General features: G+C 39.8%; 1 protein-coding gene across 2 annotated transcripts in view; it reads right to left on the reverse strand.

The window, feature by feature from the left end:
* MTBP (MDM2 binding protein) overlaps positions 1–19,517 on the reverse strand; it is a 70,443-nt gene that overhangs the window by 10,089 nt on the left and 40,837 nt on the right. Inside the window, exons 14-17 of one of the 2 annotated variants that reach the window (XM_066265745.1) lie at positions 14,083–14,244; positions 13,741–13,858; positions 7,519–7,674; positions 3,028–3,123 (exon numbers count right to left, since the gene is read on the reverse strand). In XM_066265745.1, coding sequence (XP_066121842.1) covers positions 3,028–3,123; positions 7,519–7,674; positions 13,741–13,858; positions 14,083–14,244 — 532 coding nt within the window. Of the gene's footprint in view, positions 1–3,027; positions 3,124–5,037; positions 5,881–7,518; positions 7,675–13,740; positions 13,859–14,082; positions 14,245–19,517 lie in introns of those variants that run through there. The other variant, XM_066265746.1, reaches the window with a different exon arrangement.

Genomic DNA, 19,517 nt, shown 5'->3' on the forward strand with positions numbered 1-19,517 from the left:
ACCTAGGCTGTTTCCAGATGGGGCTATTATGAATAACACTGTATGTTCTCGTAGGAGTCTTTTTGCAAAGTTGTATCTTCATTTCTCTTAGGCAAATACCTAGTAATGGAATTTCTGAGACTCAGGTCTGAGTTTGCTCAGTTTCCTCCGAACCTGCCAGATCCTCTTTTGAAGTAGAGTTATCACCTTAGGCTCCCACCATCAGGGCAGGGCCGTTCCCACTGTGCCACAGACTCGCCAATGGGCATCAGTCTTTTCCATTTCAGCCATTCTGGAGCTGACTGAGAATTTTATTTTTATGGATGTTCTACGTTTTATTTAACCAGACCGTTAATGTTAAAACATTATTTCTAGTATTTATTTTTAAAAACACTCACTATCCTTGCATTAATGCATAATAACTCTCAGTGTACATCACTGATTTTTTCATTACGCTAAATTAATCAATCAGCTGTTATTAGCATTTGCTAATTTTTCTATTTTATATTTCTTGCTAAGATCACTTCTGATAGTTATGGTTTTTATTGCTATTTTGAAGGGGTTCTTTTTTATTGTGCGTAAAATTGGAAATAGCTGGGTAGAGAAAAACTATGCTTTTTATATGTTTTGCAAATTCTTCCACTACTTCTAACAGTCTTTCAGGTCTCTTTTCCGCAAAACAAAAAACAAACAAAAATACATTTGGTCTCCTTTTCAATACATATAACTCTTTAAAACTATTTCATTTCCCTTACTTTAATTCATTGGCTAGGACATGCAGAACGATTTTTAAAAAGTGGTGATACTAGGTATTTTTTCTTGCACCTGACTTTAATAGGAGTTTCATTTTGACGTCCGAAAATAAAGTAACTAAGGATTTTGCCCCGAGTGGCAAGCATGAATATTTTTTAAATAAAATAAGTCTTACTTAAATACAGCAAGGAGCCTGCACATTCCTAGAATGACGTGTTAGGTGGTGATGGTGTATTTTCTCTGACCACACTACTAGCCAGCCAACGTTCTTAAACTGGAAACACTAAAGAAATTCTCATCTTCTTCTTTCTCAGCCCCAACAGCTAACTGGTTTCTCAGGTCCTTCACATGGCTCTTAGTTTGTATTTTCCTTCCTGTTTTTCCCATATTGATAATAGCTCAGTCTTTCAACATCTGTTGCTTAAAATACTTCAGTTTACCAAAAGACAATGAGATGTCTTTCAATGAAATAAGCCCACGCATCTAATTTCATGCTTTAAAAATAATGGTTTTCTACTGCCCCCTAAAAGTCAATATCACTTTCCCTGCCAGGTCAACAATGACCTTCACGACTTCATTATGACATGGTCTCATTGTAATACAATAAACGTATTAAAAAATGAAAATACTACTTCCTCTAGAATCTGCACCTCTGCATGCATTCATCCCCCCAAGATACTCCTTTTCTGTCAGGTTAACACCTAATCACTCTTTCAAACTTAGTCCAGACATCCTCTTTGAAATTCTCTCCAATCGCTCCTGTCATTAATCTGTTCTATCTACTGGGCATTAACTATCAATACTGTAACTTTATACTAAAATTTTGTGTTTCAAGTATACAAGCCAATAAAAAGAATATGTTTCTGGGGGCCCCTGCCGGTTGGCTCAGGAGTGGAGCATTGGCACGGCATGTGGAAGTCCTCGGTTCTATTCCCCATCAAGGGCACAAAGGAGAAGCACCTATTTGCCTCTCCATCCTCCCCTCTCTCCTTTCTCTCTATCTATCTCTTCCACTCCCACAGCCAAGGCTCCATTGGAAGAAAGTTGGCCCGGGCGCTGAGGATGGCTCCATGGCCTCCACCTCAGGCACCAGAATGGCTCCAGCTGCAAAGGAGAAACACCCCAGATAGGCAGAGCATCACCCCCTGGAGAGCATGTCAGGTGGATCCTGGCCGGGCGCATGCAGGAGTCTGTCTGACTGCCTCCCCACTTCTAACTTCAGGAAAAAAAATAAATAAATAAAAGAATATGTTTCTGGCCTGATTAGCCCCTGGTACCATGGACAGAGAGTTGACCTGGGACCCTAAGGATCCGGGTTCAGGGCCCGAGGTCGTTGGCATGAGTGTGGGCTCACCCGACTAGAGCACAGGCTCACCAGCTTGGGCATAGGGTCAATGGACTGAGTGTGGACTCAAAGACATGACTGCATGTCTTTGGGCTGGCTTGAGCCCAAAGGTTGCTGGCTTGGGCCCAAGGTCACTAGCTTGAGCAAGAGGTCACTGGCTTGGCTGGTCAAGGCACATATGAGAAGCAATCAATGAACAACTAAGGTGCTGCAATTATGAACCAATGCTTCTCATATCTATTTCTTCCCATCTGTCAATCTATCTCTCTCTCTTTCTCTCTCACTAAGAAAAAAAAAGAATGTTTCTGTTTTTCAGTGATAAACTTAAAAAGTTGCTTCTTAAAGATTAAGGTAAAATCAAGTCCTTTTCTATTTTAATTTATAAAAATATAATGTCTTGCCTTAAGAATGTCAAGTATTTTACAAAATAAATCTTTAAGGTCTTGAAAATTTAACATAAAATATATTATTTATTATCCGGTTCCTCCTGAAAACGGTAGGTGTGCACATGCCCTCAGAAAACTGCTAACACCTTTAAGCAAGAGAAGCCTTTGAAACTGTATTCAAACTGGTCATTTAAAATTCTACGCTAATGCACACATAATGAACATGTTATAAATGGAACACATTTCATATAATACAGTTTGAACAATGACAGTGAAAGAAGTAACCAGGGAACACTAATGTGATCTGTAGTAACGCAGGAACCAAAACAATTTTCATTAAAACAGTAATATCTAGCAATTAATTATAGAATGTTTAGTCATCAAAGAACTTTTTCCTACAATGGAAGGCCAACTGTGCGTACATACCACTTTGTTTTTTGACATACTTTCTCTTTGGCTCTGTATCTCAAATCATATCACTTTATTACGCTCACTCTTAAAACCGACACAAGATACGCTACATCAGCAACACCCAGAAGAGTCCACTGCAAATGAAACACTTACTCAATTCCATGGTAATGGCACACCGAGGCTGTCTCAAAAGGCAAACCTCGCAGTTTCCGAGGACTAAGTTCCGGAGTCAGAACAAAAGTTTTTTCCCTGAAACAAAAAGTGTTTCATTGGTATTTAAAGTTTATTTAATGACGGAGAGAAAATTCCAGAAAGTGTCTGAATAAAGAAGTCTGACTTCCTTCAGTACAACTGAATCTTACATGAAATAAAAGTTAAGTTGCATCAGCCAAGGTAATAAGAAAATGAAGCAGGCACTGGCTTGGGGATTTTCCGTTCCGTTTTCTGTGCCTCACGTTTCTGAAATTGTAATGTCAGTTATGTTACAAAACTATTCTGAGACATGGATTAATCAAGAACGGAAAATGACTTGTAACGGAAATTCAAAAAGCAGCATTATTCTGGAAGGGTTTTTTTTCCTTGATGTAGTGAATAAATGTGTATGCCTTTACTCTTTTCTGCAGAGAAATAATTAAAGTCAATTTGAATCTCTGGTAACAAAGGATGTATTCACTTCCTACCATAACACATGGAGGACCGAAGTCTTTCTTTTTCTTTCTTTTTTTTTTTTTTTTTTTTTTGTGGCAGAGACAGAGAGAGTCAAAGAGAGGGACAGATAGGGACAGACAGACAGAAAGGGAGAGAGATGAGAAACATCAACTCTTTGTTGTGGCTCCTTAGTTGTTCATTGATTGCTTTCTCATATGTTCCTTGACTGTGGGCCTACAGCAGATGGAGTAATCCCTTGCTCGAGCCAGTGACCTTGTGCTCAAGCTGGTGAGCCTTGCTCAAACCATTGAGCCCCTGCTCAAGCTGGCGACCTTGGGGTCTTGAACCTGGGTCCTCCACATCCCAACCCGACGCTCTATCCATTGCACCACTGCCTGGTCAGGCGACCCAGGTCTTTCTTTACCTGGGAATGTAGGTGTCTTGACACTTATTTTTAAGAGTCAGCAACCTTTTAAATATTAGGGGGCACTAGAGACTAATGGCTGACTCAACTCTTCCGAGGCAGGGTTAAAATTAATCATACGGTGAGCTTATGTAAAGTTCTTTTCATAACTACACCTAGCAGGGGACATCAAAGTCTCAGAAGAAGGCCACTGCACTCAGGCTGAGCTCTCCTGGTTACTCTAACAGGTAGCCCCTTTCTCTGCCTGAGTCCGGAGGCGTGTTCTAATGTACAGATCGTGTTCCTGAGGCACACACAGGCTGTATGGGAACAGGAGGATTAGGCATCAGTGGTCTTTGCAGTACTAAGAATGAAAGACCAGGGGCTTGAAATCAGAAGATTTGGAAATGGTATATAGCAAGGTGTTGGGCAAACAAGTTTGTAACAAGTGTTTTTAGTTTTGCTCACTTGTATTGGGGCAGTACCGTGTGTGTAGTCTCTGGAAGGCTGCAGGTGCTTGGGATTGCCTGCCTCCATGGGGCGGCGCCACTGTTTGCTACTGTTTGCCTGAGAAGGGGTATTTTCCTCCTGGCTGTTTTGCTTGTGGGAGAAAGTGAGTCCTGAGAGTCAGGAGTGCTGAGGGGCCTTGGAGCTCTGTGAGAGGAGGAAGTGATCTTCCCTGCCTGTTTGCTCCTCCGTCAAAAAACTTTAATAAAGGAATGGCCCACCGTTCTCCTGCTCCACAGTTCCTTTACATCTGCCCGAATCCACTGGGAACCTGCGTGGCCATGGCGGCACCCACTGGCCTTACAAAAGGCAAGTAGATAGTAGAATACAAAGAATACATTTTCTAACACATTTCCCCCCTGCAGCATTAGAGATGAAACTGCGCATCTGCCACTGAAATTTATCTAGGGTGCTGTGATAAGCATTTGAAATTATTATGTTAAAATGTAAGACATACGCTCTTTAATCAGTGGTGGGATTCAAATAATTTAACAAACGGTTCTCTGCCCTAATGACTGTTTTAAGTATAAGAAAAATGATATACCAAAAAGTAGTTTATTATTTCACGTATTTAATACTTAAGTAAAAACAATAAAAGAGGTACACAAAACTAGATTATAAGAACAAATTTTAAAATATTAATGAAAAAATATTGAATAATACCTGACAAAAAAACAATACTGTTATTTAAGATATTTCCATATCGCTTCTTGACTGGCGTCCTCACAATATTTTTCACCTATGGACGAAATAAACATTTCTACGGGCGCTTAGAATACGCGGTTGTGCAGATGAATGTTCAAAAAGAGTAAGGAATGTAAATGTGTGATTTCCACAGCCGCCCACCTTAGACAACCCTGATGACAGGTGCCATTTTAACAACCGGTTCGCTGAACTCAACAAAAATTAGGTATCGATGCTGCCAAACCGGTGCTAACCAGCTGAATCCCACCACTGTCTTTAATCAATTCTAAAGACCAGATTTTACATTCTAATGCATCCACTTAAGCATTCCACAAATAGTAACACTGACAAATTGCAATGACCCCAGTATTTTGATGACTATAAAAGTGAATAATTTTGGGCCTTGGCCGGTTGGCTCAGCGGTAGAGCGTCGGCCTGGCGTGCGGGGGACTGGGGTTCAATTCCCAGCCAGGGCACATAGGAGAAGCACCCATTTGCTTCTCCACCCCCCCTCCTTCCTCTCTGTCTCTCTGTTCCCCTCCCGCAGGCGAGGCTCCATTGGAGCAGAGATGGCCTGGGTGCTGGGGATGGCTCCTTGGCCTCTGCCCCAGGCTCTGGAGTGGCTCTGGTCGCGGCGGAGCAACGCCCTGGAGGGGCAGAGCATCGCCCCCTGGTGGGCAGAGCGTAGCCCCTGGTGGGCGTGCCGGGTGGATCCCGGTCGGGTGCATGCGGGAGTCTGTCTGACCGTCTCTCCCCGTTTCCAGCTTCAGAAAAATACAAAAAAAAAAAAAAAATGAATAATTTTGTAAGAGAACTGTTTAGGTATCTAGCATTTTACTTCTTTCCTTTATCACACTGTATTCCATTTCTTACTTCAAGACTTCTTAGTAACTTTAACTATTTTTGCTCAATTTTCCTAACTCCTTGTTCTTTCTAAAAGAAACATTTTAATAACCATGGGCTTTGTCAAATGTGTAATGTGTCCTTAGTCTATCACACAGGAGCCGCGCCTGAACTTCGTCTACTGGAATGGAGCATTTAGAGTGGCTCCTCACCAGGAGCATTTAATAAGAGTCCACAGGGTTTTCGTTCATTGCCATGGAAACACATCCCTCAACCTAAAGCTTAACGGAAAATATATTTGATAACGATGCAATTCTTTACCAACATCAAGGACTAAATAAAACTCCCCTACATAAATTACTTGTAACTACAGGAAGAATTAAATATACCTCCCCTACAACACTGCATCCAGAAAGCCATCTGGCCACAAAGAGTAATGATCTACATAAATCAGTTTGGGCAGACCCCTCTGACACTGCCAGTTCAAGCTTATTGATTCATAAGGATAATAATCCAAAACTAAAGAGGTGAAAATGTGTTCATACTCCTTCACTTTCTTGATTCCCACAGAAAAGGATACCAACCTCTTAAAGCTACGAGAAAAGGAAAATTACTCTAAAATCACACAATTTTTATGTCATTAAGAAGATGAAGTCATTAAGACCCAGAGTAAAGATCCTCCGGTTTTCAAAGTCATTCCCTCCTCTCTCGCTAGCAAATGTGCACATGAAGGCAATAAGCTGTATTATCATTTTTGAGATATAACTACCTTCAAATAGATGCTTTCCAAAAGTTAATTTAAAACCAATATTTGACAAAACAACCTTTGTAAAAGTGAGTGAAATGATTTATAACTTTAAAGGTCATTTGAAAGAGTTTTCAAAATAATGGATTAACAATTAAAAAAAAATTGGGGTCATGAACAAATGATTCAAATCTCCCAGGTACTTGATGTCATGATTTTACCTGTAATTAAGTCAACTGCAGCAACATCCCGTTTTTATTAACAAGTAAGTTAGCAGAAGTTGTCTTGGAAGTCAAATTAGTTATAAATTATTCATGTAGACACTGAATTCTTACTTGGTAATGTTATAGTTTCAAAAGAATTTTGATTACATTTTCCTATTTTCTCCAGTTGAAAGACTGTGCTTTTTGCTACTATTAGGCATGACTGACAATGTCATGCAAGTACACAGCAGCAAAATCAAAACTAGAAAGTAACACAGAAAAGAGAATTACAAATATATATTTGCAATTCAGATGATCATTGTCTCCTAAAAAGTACCATCCTTGGTATACAAAGTAGCAGCTACTGAATTTTATAAGGAACACGCTGGGGTTAGTTTTATTATTTCTGTTTCCCCTACATTCAATACCACTGAACACAAGGACATTTGGCCATAGTCAAATGTGATTATGGCCAACTTATAAACTTTGGGATCACCTTGTGAATTGTGCCTAAGTGGTATAGGGCATCAGTGAACTGGGGAAATGAGATACCACACACTTTTTTAAATGGTTTTTAAAAATTAGTTGGAAATTATAAGTTTATAACTTACCCCTTTCGAACTTGTAAAGGTTGAAGATCGCCAACTGGTAATCCATCTGAGTTAAAGAATTTCAGTAATTCTTTAGCATCCAACAACGTGATCGAATCCCGTGCACTCTCTTTATGACCCAGCAACTGGTCAGATGAACAAGGCAATGAACCAGCTCTGAGAAAATAATGTTATATAGATGTATTAAAAGTAGATTAGAATCCGCCATAGTCAGGAGAAGAGAACATGAGCAGAAACCGGAAAAATACACAAAGAAAACTGGAGAACTACACATTTAGAAAAAAAGATTAAGCAAAATCTTTGCAAATCATTTAGAATTAAAGTTCCTTTAAAAAACCTGTGGATCACAGTGAAACCCGCAGTTATCATATTAACAATGATACTTAACTGAAATAATTACATCCTTTATAAATGATGGCATGATTAACTATTTAATGTGAAGTTATCAAATCCATAAAATTTTAATCAAAACTCTCTTGTATGTTCTGAAACCTCACAATATCGTAAAATTGAAGGGGAGAGTCTGGCTGTCCCGTTTCCTATGAGCTGGAGAGATTACTCGAAGCACAACCATGAAATGAGGCAGCAATCAGACATCTCTCCCAGACCTCTTCTCACCACGAGTACAGCATGTGGGTAAGTACTGCATCATTATGATACTTGAAATATATGCAGGACTGTATACTTTTCACTAGGTTACATACAATCTATTCTTAATCCTCCACAACTTTCCTTGAAAATGACAGAATAGTTCTTAATTCAAAATCAAGTTAATGCCTGATAAGTACTTTGTAAAGTGAAAATCACTGTTCTAAGCCAAAAAAGAAAAAAAAAAACCACAACTCATTCCTATTTTTCAGATAAAGATACTAACACATAATAGTTTGTATTACAGACCTAGGGAAACATAGCTATTTGAAACGACACTCAGAAGTAGACTGACTGTGAATTAGGTACTATTTCTACTCTATCACCCTCTATATAAAACCAAAAAGCTCTCAGAAAGTTTTAAAAACTGGGAGGAGAAAATCATTTCCGTTTCAGAGAATTTAAAGGCTTTATCAAGTACTGAGTCACAGACTGGGCTATAGCTCTGTCACCAAAGCATAAATAAAACACTCTAATACTGGCACATAAAATTAATTCCCTGACTTCCTATCAATTCAACTATTTCTTGATTATCTTACTACTCAAATCAAGCATTTACTGATAATTATGTGATTAAAATGTTGACATTATGGGTTAGGACTTACATTTCTATTATTAAAGATCAATAATATATTGATGGTGCCCCTTTCCCATTCTCTTTATTTTTTAAATTGAAAATATAAACCTAATTAAAACAATCGAACAAGAAAATATTAAAATATGTCCTATGAACTTTATAGTCCAGGAGGACAAGAACCACATTATGAATTTAATTTAATTTTTATATAGCTATTCTCTAATAGTAACTCACAAAGGTTTCTTAATGAGAATTACTTTCATTTGTTTTACAGGCTGGATGTAATAGAGAAAAGAATAATTTGCATTTATATAGAATCCTGGACACAAGGATATCAAAGCAATTTAAAAGATTGTTAGTGATAAGTTATACTACCAAATACATCTTGGGTTAAAAAAAAAAGAAACAAACACCAAAACACTGACAACACTTTATTTTGTTCAGTGTCTCAAGCTTACAAAGTATTTGTTCATACATTATTTAAATTTCACAACTTTGAAGTAGAACTGGTATTGTCATCCTCATTTTAAGAACGAGACCACAAAGTCACAGACAAGTGACTGAGTTTGTCTGAAAATAAACTCGTATGACTTCTGAGTTTCACCAGGGATTGGTCCTTTGTTCTCCAGTTAAGCCCTTTTTACCACAAAACAAATTCTGAAAATGTTCAACATAACTCTTGTCCACAACCAAGAATTCAATGGTATCTCCCATATTTTGAAGTGTCCATAAGTATTTAGAGCATTTACTTTGTAAATCTCATTGTGAGGTACTAAAAAGAGTTCAATGATAATTTATACACTCAGAATCACTGCTCGTGATTTAGTGTATAGACTGACTTGAAATAATAAACATGCCAGTGTAGAATGAGGCTGAAAAAGTACAGTAAAATAAGTTTCATGAAAAAATAACAGAGTCCTCAAGTGTTTAAAGAAGGAAGATAACAATGAGTTACAGCATTTAAAATGGCTTACGAGAAAGGTGATACTTGATCTAGAATCAGGGGTCCCCAAACTTTTTACACAGGGGCCAGTTCACTGTCCCTCAGACCGTTGGAGGGCCGCCACATACGGTGCTCCTCTCACTGACCACCAATGAAAGAGGTGCCCCTTCTGAAAGTGCGGCAGGGGGCCGGATAAATGGCCTTAGGGGGCTGCATGCGGCCCATGGGCGTAGTTTGGGGATGCCTGATCTAGATCTTGAATGACAAATAAGCTTCTAGTTCAAGATGATTAAATAAATACTTTAATCTCCCACTAAACTAACTGAAATTACAGTGTTGAAATACTAGACACTAAATTCCTAATAGGTATAAGAAAAGGAAGATGTAAAAAATGGTGGACCAGAGTTCAATGAATTTCAAAAATCTATAAACTAGAGCAAGAGCCTCAAAGAGAACTAGAGAGAAATCTACAAAACAGGTAGAATGTGTCTTCTTCATCCCCTCCCACAAAGCCACAGTGACTCTAAACCTGGATTCACAGAGTGGCACTGGGTAGAAATCAAACGACATTATTTTAAGAATCTCACTAGAACGGTTATTGAAGTACCACCCTCCCACACTATACCTTACCCCTGTGCTCTTTTACCTCCAAATTAAAGACAGAGAAACTGTTCTCTGAAGACCTAGAAAAGGTGTCCACCCCAGTGTCAGTGGGGATGTCCCCAGAGTACATCCCCTTAGTGCTGCTGGGTGAAGACCAAGGCTGCATAGCCAGGTGTCCCAAAGTGAAGCTTGCCAGGCATGCTCTACCCTGCATTTTCCCCACCCAAATACATAAACAGGTGACACAAGTTGGGAACTGGACTACATGACTATAGAGCAAAGTATATGCCAACTACCTATGAAGAGCAGCCTCGCACTAAATTCTTAGCTGTGAACAAATACAAACCCCCAGACACTGGAGAAAAAATACACATGCCAGAAAAACACCAAAGGAACAAAACAAAACAAAATCAGACCCAAGGAGTAATGAGATCATTCAACCAACAGAAAACAAGTTAAAAGACTCTAATATTGCTGTAGTATTTTCTCAGTTCTCATTACCAATAAAAGAACAGGTTGTTAATGAAAAGACAGGGCAGGGAACAGATAAGAATTATTAGAAATTTAAAATATGAGTACAAAAACATTTAACAGAATAAAAGAAAAAATCAAGGAATTATCCCTAGAACATAGTGCAGAAAAAAGATGAAGATATTGATTATTGAGAGAAAATCAAATTAGAATGAAAAATTAATCCAGAGTACCTAACATTAGTTTAAAAAGGTATTTCAGAAACAAGGGGAAAAAATGGGAGAATATTCTCTAAAAAATAACAAAATAATATTTCCCAGAGTTGAAAAAAAGACAAAAGTTTTAAGACCAAAATACGTCACACCATGATGGCATCATGTACTTTCAGAACATTCAAATTTTAAATGTTCCAGAAACAGAAAATAAAACTACACACCTGTTAAGAAACAAAAATTGAACTGGCATCAGACTTATTAAGATATGAGATGCAAGAAAGTACAGGTTTAATTTAGAAATACGGTCAAAGGAAATACCAGGATAATAGTTGTCCAGGCAGAAAGGATGAGTGCAAATAGAGTAGGTGTGAGAAAATGGTTTCAGAAACATAACAATTGTCTATTGCAAATAACATACGGTGCAGAGGTAGAAGGAAGATTAAAAGGGAAGAGAAGTAAGGGCATTAATTTCCTCATCTTTCACGATGGGAAGTGTAAAGCCAGTAGCCAACATTGTGGCCATTCACATGCAGGTTCGCATTGGATTCGGACATTCGGTAATGAAACAACAGAGCCAAGAACTGATGAGCCATCATCTTTAATCCTAGCTTGCACCCGGCGGGCAAGTAAAAACACACACTGGGCTCCAAAACCCAGTCACATTCAGTGCTCACAAAGCTACTGACTTATCCGAGTTTCCTAGAATCAAAGGTTTCTAGCTCACCAGACTTATTCACCTCTGTTCCCCATCTCCTTCCTTCTCCCTGCACAAACTCTACACAAACTGGCTTCTCACTCAACACTCCACCATCTTGGCTGCTTCTCCTGGCCTCCTCCACATGGCCTTTCTCTGCTCTCTGCTCTCCTTTCTAATGCTAATCTCAGGAACTAAGAGCTCAAGCTCCTGTTCTGTCCCCATTTTATAGTGTAGAAATCAAAACCTTTAATCCAATATACAAAATAGGGAAGTCTCTAATACAAAGTCACTTATCAGAGACATGATGGGATTGCACCACCCCACATCAAAAAGGGTGGGAAAAGCTAAATCCCAAAACCAAGCCCCAGGCTCAAGGATTCTGCCTGCCCACAGCCTGCCCCCAACACACATTTATATCATCTGGGTGATGGCCTCCACATGGGCAGCGCCATCTTTAGCAAAGTGAGCATAATACATTTTATCTGCCCAACAGGAAGTAAGGACACACTATCTAAAATGGATGTACAAGAAAAAGAAGTTCTTTTGTGAGTAACCTGTCCTTTTCCCCAATCTTCTTTCTAGACTGAATCCTTCCTCCTGATCTATAAACATGAGAGACTCTCAGGGAATGGTCTTATACCTTTTTCTTTTCTCTCTGTGGTCTCATCAACTGATTTCATCCATTAGCTGTATTTAAAAATCCCTCTTTGTGACAACTCCAAATTGACTTCCATATTCCTTCTCCAGTCCACTTGATATGCCCACTGGCACAATGCATAGGTCAGACTTAGCACACCAGCAGAAGAATCCTTGATTTTACTGCCCAACGCTGTCCTTAGCCCAGCTTTTCACCATCTTTCCAATCCCATAAGCCAGAAATAGAAATCACCTTGGACACTTCTCTTTGTCTATCCTCCACATCCATTCCATCAAAGAAAAGTTTCCTTCTGGCTTACTACCATAATATACCCCAAATTTCTTCTCCACAACTACTCTAGCGAGAAACCAAAGTCATCTCTCACTTACCCTACAGAAATGCCACTTAACTGATCTCTCTACTCCTAATATGTGCCTCCTGCAATCTATTTTCCACAAAAGAGCAAAAGTAATTTTGCAAAATCAGATTGCATCAGTTTTTGGTATAAAATCCTTCAAAAGCTTACCAATGCACTGACAATAAAACCCAACAGCCATCTGACCTATAATGTACTTCACTTATTTTTATCCATGAGGTCTCAGCTCAAACAAAACCTCCATGGAGAGCTGCCCCTGCTCATCCAACCTCATCTAAATTAACATTACTTCTCTCCCCTCAACAAATCAGATTAGTCTCCCCTAGTCCCTTTGTTTCCTTAATGAGTTGGGGAACTAATTAAGTCAGTATTCAATAAGTAGCTGTTGACATATATGAACAAATGTTATAGCCAGTCAGAAATGCTATCAACAAAAGTGCTAAAACTAAAAATGTGATTTGCAATACTTTGGAAGAAGGCAATGTAAGAGTTAAATCCTTTCTCTCTTATTCATTATTCCATCACTCAACAATTATGTACTGAGTGCCTACAATGTACTAAAAATAAAACCAAAACCAAAAAAACAAAAATAAATTCTACCTCTACATTAAATACATAAATATAAACATTAAAGAATGTAAATAGAAGTAAGTAGAAGTAGTTTAATGTGGCTCAAAAAAGAAGAAAACTCTTACTTCATTTTATATGCTCCTGTATGCTTAAGCTGTTCTTACATATTCACAGACTAATGTAAACCCGATGCAAGTTGGTCTGAAAAGCCATTCACTAAAATGTTCACTGTGGTTATGTACACCAGAAAGTACAAGTAGAAGCCAGGGGAAGAAGATGATTTTCTTGATGTATGGCTAATACCCTATTTATCTATCCATCTCATCTCATCTCATCTCATCTCATCTCATCTCATCTCATCTACCTACCTGCTTACAGTAGTTAAGTATGTATTTCTTTTATAATAAAACTATACAAAACTATTATTTCGTGAACACAATGTAAGAAGAAAGTTCACTTAAAATACTGCACTGTTTAAGTATTACCTCATTTTTTGTTTAGCTTTTTCAAATGTTTCCAGATTTCGAAGAGCATGCCTTTCTGGCCAGTCTAGAGGACTGGGCTCCGTTTCACTTGCAGAAACGGGTTCCACAGGACTGGTGTCTAAAGAGAGAAATACACGGAGCGCTGAAAAGGACTCACATACTGAATTTTGCTACATATAGTAAAAATGTACACATGTAGACACAAATCTGTGTTATTATTTAAACTTATAAGACATATTTTAATTTGACCAATATATTTTATTCGTTTTAATAATAAATAGTGACTCTCATAAATGCCACACACAAAAGAGAACTAATATTTAAAGTGACAAAAAAACTTACCATTTAACAGATTGGAGGTATTAATTTTGTCTGTTTTTCTGAGAATTGTTTTAGGAATAATAGCATCAAAATGATCTAAGAAGTGTTCCCTTGTGAATGCTAACAGACTTTTGAGTTCCTCAACAGAAATTACTGCAGGTTGCTCTGCCAACTTCCTCCTTTCTGCAAGACAACAACAGATCAATAGGATTAACTATATCACTATTACTTTAATCCTCTCGAAAACATACCTACTACTCATTTTATGAGAAATATTTCCCAACTAAAACAAGTGAATTTGTCCAGCAAAGCAACATTCCTGTGCAGGCCTGCTTTCACTTTAATCCCACCTGTAGATAACGGCAGAATTTGGAGTTACGTGACAGAATCAGAAAAAGAGTGATTTGTTCACACTGCACACCATGATAAATGCTGAAGCAAGTTTACAGAAGTTTTCAAAGATACCTTGCAGAGCCTGATGCTGATGTCTGTGTAGAAATAAAACCTGGAAGACTTTATTGAAACAAGTGAAATGTGATATCATGGCCACTGCCACTTATTTCTCCTCTGTCCCCAAACCTAAATCAGAGTACAGGAGGAGAAAAGACAGCGAAAGCAGCAACGACAGGAATGAGTTTTCTTGGGAGACAGGATGGCAGGGTGGGCAAGGCGGAGGAAGGGTCGGCTTGGCACCTGCAGTGGCCCCACCAGGGAGGTGTTAGGAAGATGCTGGCGAGGTCCCGCCTAGGCTAAGACAGGACTGGATGCATGGATGTTTACGGAGGGAGCAGTGAGAACCAAATGTCCCCTCCCCTCCACCCTCCAAACCCCATAGCCAGATGAGTCTGACCTCATTTTTTAGGGCAGAAACTGAAAAGAAGGGGTCTCCATTAACAGGCGGTACTGTTGCCGGGGCTAACAGGGGGTAAGAGTCTCATACGAAATGGCTGGACTCCTAGCCCTGTGGTCAGAAAGCTAGCAGCTACAAATGCCCGCAAAGGCTGAGGCACTGGATGCTCCCAGAGAAGAGACTCATTTTGATATTGAAGTGAAGGAAGGGACAGAAACTCAGAACCATTGAATTGTTACTCCACCACTCTGCAACAAAGCTTGCCGGATACTATACTAGAATGCGGCATACAGCACTTCGCATTTGAAACAGGACAGTCAGAAAAAAAAATCAGCAGACATGTAAAGAAAGACGTTGAAGGGAGGGGGACTCTGCATTTCCATGACCCTATTACACGTGTAGGAACTGAGGGACACTCCCCACTCCCGTCTCCCTCCCATTGCTAACAGAGCTAGTCTGGAGAAGAAACTAACATGATCTGATCAGCCACTTCCTCCCTAACTTTCCTCTAAGCTAGCAAGTCCAAAGAGCGCATGCTCTCTGCAAGGTGGCCACGGCCCTGCCCCCCTGGGTTGATCTGCAGTTGCTTAGCTTGGGCACCCCTTCAGGGGAGAAATTCAATTCTTGGTGTACGCATCAGAAAACCTACTCGGCCATACACCTAACAGGCCATTCCCTTCAGTCCAGCTTTATCTGCAATTTATCACCATCTGCGTGTGTCTTAAGTTTATTTCTTAATTAGTTCCAACTTTGGGAGACTAACAGGGTATTATTTACTATCTCCCAACTCACCCTCAATTTAAAAAAGTCCAGGGTTGAAGAAGAGAGACTAAAGCAAAAAAAAAAGAAAAAAGAGCCCAGCAGAAATAAAAACACTGTAGGAAAAAGTCTGCTGTAACTAATAGTCTCATAGAAATAAAAGAAAATACTATACCCATGAAACAAGTACAGGATGCTCTGACAAAGGAACAGTCAATGAACAAGAAGAGACTTTTCTAAATTAAACACATGAGGGCTCAGATTTTTAAAATTCCATGAAAGTGCTTAAAATAAAATGCAAGATACCCCCAGAAACGAGAACAAAAAGATTATATGTAAATGGAAAGGAAAAGCAAGCGTTCTGTCCAGGAAGGCTGATATATAACTAATAAGAGTTCTAGAAAGAAAGAAAAGAGGAAATGAGAGGAAGGAAATTATTAAAGAGTTAAGAAACTTTTCCAGACTTAAGAATATGAATGTCCTATTAAAATGGCTCACCAAGTACACTCAATAAATTGGAGAGGGAGGGGACACACACACCACGATTAAGAGGACAACTTTTAGAGACAAAGCTTCTGGAGACAGAGGCTCCAGAGAGGGTAGTAACAAACCAAAACAGATCCTGCAAAGGATAAGAACCGCGTTAGATTTCTCAACATAGCAACACAGACCAGGGAGCAATGTCGTCAAAGTTCTGAGGGTAAATGATTTCAACCTGGGATTCCGTATGAATTATCAATCAAGTACAGATATTTTCAGACACGCAAGAGCTTGAAAATTTAAACCCCGTTAAACTTTATTCCAGAAATTACGGAAAGATATGCTCCAACCAAACCGGTGAGTAATCCCAGGGACAAGGAGGCTGACAGGTTTGGAGAAAAGGAGATTCTGAAAGGAAACAAAAAAAAAGAAGCTGAAGATGCCAAGAGGGCTAAGAAACAATTTGTCTACAATGGAGCAAATATGAATCAAATTAAGAGAAATAATGGAACTGCAGGGTTGGACACAGGATGAATTTAACGATGGGTGTGTGGCAGAGATACTGGAGTGCCGGAAAACAACAATATTTTGACTGCATGGAAGAAGAGGCAAATTAAAAATAAACCACAAGCAAAACAAAGCCTCTGCAAGAAAGAAACTCTGATCATCATCATACATAACATGACCCAGCTGTGAACTTCTGTACATAGTCATAGTAATGACAAAATTAACCAGGTGACTTCACGACTTCATTGGAAAGGGTTGGGGGAGAAAGTGAAGCTGGTGTAGAAACGCTGTCTCCATCTTAGACATTAAGACAATGCCTGAAATTGGTAAATCAAGATAGCAGCCTGCACATACTGTTTAGAAAACTGGAGGAAATGTCAGAAAAACCAGCTGGAAGAGCAGAGGGCAGAGGCCCGGGACGGAGACGGAAGGATGGGGGGGGGGGGGGGAGGGCACTGCTGTTTCCCGGATAAGTTTTCCAGCTATTTCCATTTTTAAACTATACCCATGTATTAGTTTAACAAAAAGATTTCATTTTTAAAACACATCTGGACTAATAACATATTCTATAATAAGTAGTGAAGTAGAAATTCAGAGAGAATTCAATTCAAGGAACATTGCTTATGTACCGCCTGCAAAGCACTGCACTGCGCCCTCGGGGACAGAGGACTGGAGTGCCTGACGTCACACGAGGTGAGGCTGGGAGTAGATGACACAAGGGAACGGCTGAAAAGGCAGTGGCCAGACTCGTGCTTCTACTTTAGGCGATCGGCTTTGTGAGAGGCCTCTGGGCAACCCCAGCTCACCAGTGTGGATCTTGGGAGGATCCTTCCTGTTCTGATCCAAGAGAAGTAACACACGGTGTCTGCAGCCAAGAACACTAGTGACCGTAAAGCAAGAGCAGTGACACATGCTGCTTCTACCACATCTTCCGCCTGAGAAAGTACAAAGCTGCTGGGAGCCAGTCTAAAGCTAAAGTTATCAATGATTTCCTTTCTTCTGAAAGATGTTCAATAAGTAATACACTTTGGAAGTCAGTCCTATATTTATAGTAAGTCTAAAAACATACTTAAATAACGAGCCTGACCTATGCTGTTCAAAACTGCCAGTTATATAACAGTATCAGGCAATCTGGAAAGCAGGGTGAGACCTCTTACTGATGATCCTGAAGACTTCACAACGAGAGAGAAAGCAGATGAAGTGTAACAGGGCTATGAGCCGGATAACTTACGTGGGGGAAACATAATCTCTGCACAAATAAACAAGTTTGCACACAACTGATAGAATAAGACTTGGGAGACATGCTGGATTCAAGTCGAAGAATAAATTAGAACAAGAATGCTATTCCTAAAACAACTGGTAATGACTAAGAATTTCTTAAAGGAAAAGACAGAGTAGACTATCTGAAGGGTCGGCAGACTGAACGTCCATCGGCTTTGCACGGGGCTCTGGAAACATTACAAAGATGCAGAGAGCTCCGAGCAGCGGCGTAGTACTGGGACAAGGTGACAGCCTGCTGTTTTCTGCCTCACAGTAAAAATAGGTAAAAATTTATAAAATTACAAATGTTAAACATCATTCAAAAAATAGGATTAGGCCCTGGCTGGTCGGCTCAGTGGTAGAGCATCAGCCCAGCGTGTGGATGTCCTGGGTTCAATTCCCAGACAGGGCATACAGGAGAAGTGCCCATCTGCTTCTCCACTCCTCCCCCTCACCTTCCTCTCTATCTCTCTCTTCCCCTCCTGCAGCCAAGGCTCCATTGGAGCAAAGTTGGCCGGGGTGCTGAGGATGGCTCCATGGCCTCCACCTCAGGCACTAGAATGGCTCCTATTGCAGTGGAGCAATGATCCAGATGGGCAGAGCATCGCCCCCTGGTGGGCATGCTGGGAGGATCCCAGTCGGGAGCATGTAGGAGTCTGTCTGCCTCCCTGCTTCTTCAGAAAAATACAAAAAAAAAAAAAAGAATTAGATACAATTTTTAAAGGTAATTAAGAGGAACAAAAAGAAATTGTTCTAAAAAGTAAACCCTAACAAGAATTTTGATTTTTGATCTTAAAAAACAACATGCCTCAATTAGGTGAGTACATTTTCAATGCAAACATTTTCGGTTGCTCTTTTTGGTTCGGAACTAGTTAGGGGAAAGAGCAGGTGGAGGTAAGAAGAAGTTTACGTCATCTTAACAATTCTGAAAAACCTTTTGGAACAACCTTTTGTTTTTGAGCAAAGGCTAGCAATCTTTGTATTGCTTCTGAATCATTGATTTTTTTCCCCAAAGAAAGCTGCAGCCATTACATTACAGAGTTTTTATCATGTGTAAATTAATTAACAATATCAATTTAAGTACTTTGATATTCATACTTCACTTCTTTGAGAGTTGCTGAAATAGACACTGAGACATTCTTACATGGGAAACTGTGTTTTGTACTCATTTTCTTCTGACACAGGAATTCCAACCAGAGGCATGGTTTTAAACCCAGTATGAACTCTCTTGGCAGAGAAGAGCACTTCTATCGTAAATGGACTAACTGTGTCATTAATCCTACTCAGATTTAGTGCTTCAGATTGCAAACTGGCCATTTCATGGATCTGCCCAGAGCAGTGTCTCCCGCAGCTACTAGCTCTAAGACTTCCTTCACCTTCGGGCCCCCTTGCTGCCTCTGCCCTTTGCCTGGAGTGGAGCATCCTTACAGCTCTGCCCAGGTGAGAGCTCAGGGCTGGTGCTCCTACAGTTCCAGCATTCATCACTTCTGCCTCGCCCTGTCCCAGCGGAGCGTTCTGTCTCCCCTACAGGCAGCTACGCAGTTTCAGCAGTTAGCATTTCCCTTCCCAACCATGTAGGAGGGACAGCCCTATTGGGGAT

This window comes from Saccopteryx bilineata, chromosome 3, assembly GCF_036850765.1.
Source record: "Saccopteryx bilineata isolate mSacBil1 chromosome 3, mSacBil1_pri_phased_curated, whole genome shotgun sequence".
NCBI lineage: Eukaryota > Metazoa > Chordata > Mammalia > Chiroptera > Emballonuridae > Saccopteryx > Saccopteryx bilineata.